This window comes from Lutra lutra, chromosome 14 (assembly GCF_902655055.1).
Source record: "Lutra lutra chromosome 14, mLutLut1.2, whole genome shotgun sequence".
Classification (NCBI taxonomy): Eukaryota; Metazoa; Chordata; class Mammalia; order Carnivora; family Mustelidae; genus Lutra; species Lutra lutra.
Genome location: NC_062291.1, coordinates 82,854,741 through 82,861,688, shown reverse-complemented (window position 1 = coordinate 82,861,688; position 6,948 = coordinate 82,854,741). Strand labels below are relative to the sequence as shown.

At 46.5% G+C, this 6,948-nt stretch overlaps 1 protein-coding gene across 1 annotated transcript in view; it reads right to left on the bottom strand.

Annotated features, from left to right (window-relative positions):
- Positions 1-1,470: 1,470 nt before the first annotated feature.
- FANK1 (fibronectin type III and ankyrin repeat domains 1) overlaps positions 1,471-6,948 on the bottom strand; it is a 96,438-nt gene continuing 90,960 nt past the window's right edge. The window contains exons 7-11 of the mRNA XM_047702947.1: positions 6,554-6,719; positions 2,875-3,018; positions 2,257-2,334; positions 2,049-2,093; positions 1,471-1,954 (exon numbers count right to left, since the gene is read on the bottom strand). Of these exons, the coding sequence (XP_047558903.1) occupies positions 1,901-1,954; positions 2,049-2,093; positions 2,257-2,334; positions 2,875-3,018; positions 6,554-6,719 (487 nt within the window). The 3' untranslated portion in view covers positions 1,471-1,900. The remainder of the gene's footprint in view (positions 1,955-2,048; positions 2,094-2,256; positions 2,335-2,874; positions 3,019-6,553; positions 6,720-6,948) is intronic.

The window sequence follows — 6,948 nt, the reverse complement described above, 5'->3', positions numbered from 1 at the left end:
CCCACAAGAGGATTGTTTCTCTTGAGTCACCCATCTGCGGGTGATCTCTGGCATTTCCGCGGGGCCCCGGGCTGAGGGAGCGCCTCCACCTGAGTCACGGCTGGTCTTGTGACAGAAGGAAGAGACACGTGGGGATTCTTAAAGCTTCCGCTCAGAGGGGCAGGAGCCATTTTCATTACCATTTCATTGACCAAAGTCACCCCACTGTATGGCCAAGGCTCCCATCAGGAGGATGGGACGACATCGCCTGGATTTTGTCGACAAGAAGGGACGTGTACTCCTGCCACAGATGGGGCTTGTGAATGGGATCTATAACAGACCGAGACATGAAATGAAGGTGAAGGTCCACATCGATCGTGGGGGGAGGGGGAAGGACCGTGGGAAGTAATGACTACGCTCTGATTTTGAGAGAGATTTTAAAAATTTAATCTAGCAAGTTTAAAGGAATATGCTTAAGAATGTTTGGATCAACCAGGAAATCAAAGAAGAAACTTACAAACAATTCATGGAAACCGAGAATGAAGACACTTCAGTCCAAAACCTATGGGATACGGCAAAGATGGCTCTAAGGGGGAAACACAGCCATCCAAGCCGCTCTCAAAAAAATTGAAAAATCCAGAATACACCAGCTCTCTTTACACCTTAAAGAACTGGAGAATCAACAACAAATTAAGCCAACCCCACACGCAAGAAGGGAAATAAGATTAGAGCAGAAATAAAGGAATATGTATTTGCAGAAAAGGTAAAACCCATATGAAATGTGTAAAGAGAGGACGATCTACGACTCACAGATCCAATTCCGGAGCTGGACATTCTAGAAACTGTATGGAATAAAGCTGAGAATTGCCAACATCAATAAAATCAACTGCACTTTGTGCCCAGCCCCCCAGAGCTTTGGAGCTTTAATTACCTTTTAATCGGGCTTTTCTGGCAGAGAAAATTCCACTCTGGTGCAGACCTTTGTGGCCAGTCTTCTCCTGGGGCTGAGTTAACCCACTTGTCTCTGGAGACACAGGAGGCATATGGTCTGCTGGCTCACTTGGCTCACGTTCACGTGTGTCTGCCGAGTTCAAGCTCCCGCACACGTGTGTCTAAGCTCCCAACCGGCAGCCCTCGCTGTGGTTAATGCCGGCTTGCCTTCCGACCGCGTGCCCACTGTCAAAACCCCTTCTGCTCTGCAGGCTAATGTAATATACTTCTCTTTGGCACAGTCGTCAGCGTGCCAGCAGGCTGGGTCTTCCTTTGTCATAAGGATATGCAAACACATTCTCAGGTCTGTTCTAGAAAGACTGACCCTCCACCAGACTCCTCTAACAGAGCGGAATCAGAGTCTTGAAATACTTTGTTTGTTTTGTTTTTCACTTTGATGTGAGGCCAACAGCTGAGGAGAAACCTTTTCACGAGGCCTCCTGGGCTTCCAGGAGCATCCCTCCAGAAGGGAACACCGGCCTGGAAGGCCTGAAGTCGAGAGCAGAGGTTGTAATTGAGAACACATGAGGGGAAGAATTCCCACAAGGTCCTGGACGGGCTCGGAGGACAGCTCGGGGTGGGGGGGGGCAGGAGCGGGAAGCGGGGGACCCGTGTCTGTGCAGCTCCAATACATAAATATTTGGTTTCGTGTCTAACTGCAAAAGGCACAAGGGCAAGAAAACATCCCCACGCGGCAGACGCCCAAGGATGACACCACAGGCACACGTGCTTAGGTTAAAAAAAAAAAAAAATGTATTTCAAAGTGGGAACAGTTGTACATTACAAAAGTCACCGAATCTTCAACTAAATAAATAAGCAAATGTATGGCCCCCAAAGATGCGGGATTTAGTCCCTAGCTCAACGGCTGCGTTTTGACCGTGTTTCGCTTGGGCTTTCGAAATCAGTAGCGCCGCCCCGGTCAGCAGACAGACTACTTCTTGGTCATTTGGGTTCTTTTCCTTTCTTCTAATAAGGAGACCACGTTCTGGATAAACAAAAACAGGTGAACGTCATCCCAGGTTTGCGGTTCTTTAAAGTACCACAAAGTTAGCCTAGAGAATCAGAAAGAACACCCCAACCTGTCTGTCAAAAACTCTGGCCATTTCTAGGACACCTTTGCCGAACTGAAAGGGAAAACAAAAATTATATGTATATAAAAATACAATTACATACAATTATATACAATTATATGCAATACAATATTCTCTCTCTCTCTATATATATATATTTTTTTTTTCTTTCTTTCTTCTCTGGGGAAAGGCTTTAGATAAAGATTGAGTTCCTTACCTCATTTTTCACACTTGCATCTGCCCCTTTGTTGAGAAGTAACTGAACTAACTCCTCGTGATTATTTAACACGGCCACCTAAAAAACCAATGACAGTGGGGTGTGAGCGAGTCTGCGCTTCCCACAGAGGAGGAGGCTGGCAGCCAGGGTGGACCCCATGCGTGGCAGGCCTGGGGAAATCAGCCAGAGGCTTTCTCAAGAAGGCAGAGCCAGCCAGGGCCGCTGTAACTTCACACGACAGACGTGTGCTCTCGCTCTGCTGCGACGCTGAGTGCAAGGAAACCGGAGCCGAGTCGCCTTCCCCCGCGCTGCAAGGACAGGAGAAAAGCTAGCCCAGACCAGCACAAGAAAGCAGCGTGTTCTTTGTTGGAACAGATCGTTTAGGCTGCTACAATGGCCCAGGGGACTGGGGCCAGTAATCCTTAAAGAAACAGTTGTAAAAAGAACAAAAATATTGCAGTGACATTATCATGCCTTTATTAACAGGCTAGTGGGGAATATACAGACAGCGAAAACCCAGGGCTCATACAGAGCTGAATTCACAAGAATCACCTAATTCTAGAAGCAGCTCTGACCTTAATCCCGCAAAGCCAGGCTGTGTTCTGAAGAGAGGCATACCATGAGCGGGGTCTTTCCATCTTTATCTCTCATGTTCACGTCCGCTCCAGCTTCAATCAGTACAGACGCGACGCTCTGGTTTCCCGAGACTGCAGAAACTCTCATGAGGGGGGTCCATCCTGAGCCTGTGTCCACAGCATCTACCTTTATGCCAGAGGAAGAGCTGCTCTTAGTCCAGTGTCTTTTTCCTTAAAAATATCCATCAGAAACTTATAAAGGAACGTTTCCTTGCCCAAATGCCCCTGAGCTGGATAGCCCATAAGGGATGAGACTTGGGAAGGCTCGAGGGAACAGAGCTAACGTTCACGTGCGGTGAGAAGCTGTTAGGACTTTACAGGGGCTGAGAGGCCCAGGACATCCTGCCGTCAACTTCATCACCTACATTTTGTTCAAAGGGTTGAAAGATGGGAGCTCCTGGGGGGCTCAGTGGGTTAAGCTGCTCAGGTCATGATCTTGGGGGTCCTGCGATTAAGCCGATTAAGCCCTACCTCCAGCTCCCTGCTCAGCCCCCCTTCCCCACGGCTGTTGTGGGTGCACTCTCTCTCAAATAAATAAAGTCTTCTTTTAAAGATCTTATTTTCTCGACTAACTTTCATCACCTTTTTTTTTTTTTTTAAGTTTATTTTGTTTCCTTATTAGTGTCTCTGTAAGCAGCTTTAACTCCTTTCTGGAACAAGACAATAACATATACACACACCCTTACACTTAGCAACATGGATTAACTTTAAGCAGGAGAACTACAGGTGGAATCAACACTAAGCATCCAGATTTACAACATAAATTCCAATCTGAGAGTTGGCCAACCTAGTACCTTCTCCAAACTCAATCTGACTAGTAATAAGATGGCCACTTCCCAGTAATCCAGGGATTGGGAGCTCTCAAGGTCATGTAAAAGCCATATTCTAGAATAAGAATATGTGAGCGTTGCCTCCCGCCCCGCCCCGCTCCAAGAAAGACCTCACCGATCCCTGAAGAATGATACCGAAGGCGATAGGTGTGTGCGCCTGCGCGCGCACACACATATATACACACACGCGCGCCCCTAATTCTGTTATAGGAGTATTACTCAAACATGTCAGTAAAACACCAGAATGCAGGAACAAACTAGGGACTGCCACAAAGTCCCTGGGACAGGTCAGGTTATTTGTACGGAGGAGATTATCCCCTGAACATCATCAGCATTTGCAGCTCTTTCTCATGCAAATAACAAATAAGCTCGGAGCAGCAGACTCCGTTGTGTTTAAATAATAAAATCATCGCCTTGTTTTATGGGGTGCTTTATGCGGTCTTCTGTGAACTTTCACCCCCATTTTCTCTTTCGGGTCTGAGGGTTAAATGGGGTAGGTGCTTTGATTGTTGGTCTACCGGTGATGAAACCAAATCTCCGAGAAGTCAAACGCCTTTCCTAAGGTCACGTGGCTCGTTAAACATAGAGACGGTTCCCCACACCAGTCAGTCACTGTCAGTAGGAAATCGTGATACTCTCGAATGGTGGCCACAGTGCCCTGCTTGGCTCCCAGACCCCTCCTACCGTCACCCAAACACGGGGCGGCCCCTCTGCCGAGAACACGGAGGCACTCCTGTTGACATCCATGGTATGCCACCAACCGACCTCACAGAAATCTTTAGTGGTAACTAAGATAAAATTTATCCACAAACAGAACGCAAGCTGGTGCAGCTACTCTGGAAAACAGCATGGAGGTTCCTCAGAAAGTTGGAAATAGAGTTACCCTATGACCCAGCAATCGCACTACTGGGTATTTACCCCAAAGATACAAATGTAGTGATCCGAAGGGGCACGTGCACCCAAATGTTTATAGCAGCAATGTCCACCAGAGCCAAACTCTGGAAAGAACCTAGATGTTCATCAACGGATGAATGAATGAAGAAGATGTGGTATATATATACAATGGAATAGAATGCAGCCATCAAAAGAAATGAAATCTTGCCATTTGCAATGACGTGGATAGAACTAGAGGGTATTATGCTGAGCAAAATAAGTCAATCTGAGAAAGACAATTATCATATGATCTCCCTGATATGAGGAATTTGAGAGGCAAGGGTGGGGGGCCGTGGGGGAAAGGAGGGAAAAATGAAATGAGATGGGACTGGGGAGGGAGACAAACGATAAGAGATTCTTAATCTCAAGAAACAAGCTGAGGGTTGCTGGAAGGGAGGGAAATAGGAGGGATGGGGTGGCTGGGTGATGGACATTGGGGAGGGTATGTGCTATGGGGAGTGCTGTGTATTGTGTAAGACTGGTGATTCACTCACCTGTACCCCTGAAACAAATAATACATGATATCTTAATTTAAAAAAAAAAAAAAAAAAGAATTTACCTACAAACAAACATGCTCGTATCTGAAGCCCAGAAAGTTTGTTTCCAAAATTACAGAACTTAAATACTCATGGCAGAGACCTGCCCTTCTTTCAGCAAAGGTCAAACTTCATTTGTAACTACAGACTTCCACTGAGACCAAAGCATGAGCAGAGTTCGTCATAAAGCAAACAAGACAACCACGCTCTTATCACCACCCAGGGCAGGTGCCACCCCGCCCCACCACTGAGGCCCACATACTAATCCTTCCCACTTCTCGAGCATATTTCTAAAAGAGAAAAAAAAAAAATGTGATAAAAGGGAATTATCTTAGCTACTGAGGTTTTTCCTTCAAAGGGCCCTTTCTTCAGCCCTCTGCAGACAGCAGTGGCAACTAGGGGGACCCCACATTGCAAAAGGCAAGGCTTTCCTTCAGTCACACTTCAGAGACAAGCCAGAACAAATCTGCTAACATCTTCCAGGAGACATGACTCCTCTCAATTTGAGTTTATTTTCCAGGTCATCAGTTTAATTTCTCCATACTCTGCACCATCTGGCAATCTCAATTAGGAGAGCATTTTGTTTACCATTCCTTATTTCCATGCCTTGAAATTTTTATTTAACTTCTTCCAAGCCTTGAACTTAAGTTCTCCAAAGTTATCAGCCGCTACCATAATTGAGCTAATTCTGTTGACTCATCTTCAAACAGCTACAGAAGCCCAACAACACTGGTTCTATTCACTACGTCCAACCTGCACTGTCTGATAACACAAGACCAGAAGGGTTACCCACACGCCTGCTTCAAGGTAAAGGCACAAGGAGCTGAAATGCTCTGTTTGTGATATGGTCAGTTTGCTCTTGGGAAGGGTTTTGTAGTGGTTAATCTTTAAAGCAAACCACGAATAAAAATAGTCTCATTCTAAGAGCAGTAAGAAGCCCTATGGCTGTAAGAGTTCTCCACGTCTCCTGTCTCCAGGACCTGAGCTAGCAACTGGTACATGGCCGGTGCTCGGTAAAGCTTTGTGGACAGATTGAATGAAGAGATAATGAACTAATGGACACTGGCATAAATAAGCAGAAGCATCATCGGGTCCAGGTCTGGATTCAGCAGTTTCTTTTTGTCCTAATAAGACAAACCTCCATGACAATGTGAAGCCTCAGCTATCATATCGGCTCTATAAAGACCCTTTTCCCGGGCTTCAGGAACCTTCTTACTGGTAAGTAAGTCAGAGAGCTTTACTGCAGCATTTCTAAGTTCAGCTAATCAAAGGCATCTACATAAGGCTCTGCTTCTCCTAAACCCCATGGATCAGCACCGCAAGGTCTTAATGACACGTGTGGTTGAGAAGGGAGATCCCGTACCTCACAGCCGTCTTTTATCATCCAGTCGATGACATTGCAGTGGCCTCCGTCCGCAGCCCAGTGCAGAGCCGTGCAGCCCCCGAGGTCTCTGGTCTCCCAGGACGCGCCGTGTCTTCGGAGATATTTCACAACATCTAGGTGGCCCGCGTAGCACGCGAGCATCAGACTGCAACACACGGAGGGGGCAGCAACAGCTCTAAGTACAGTCACCACACTCCGGTCCCTGTTTTACCCTGCCTGGTTTAAACCAAGCAATCCTAATGGGAGTGGAAAAGCCATGAAAATTCTTCATATGAAATGTCGTGTCCACCCACAGATGTACAGATTAACAGAATGCGGCATCCCATACGATGGAATGTTCTTTGGCCCTAAAAAGGAGAAAGAGTCACTGATAT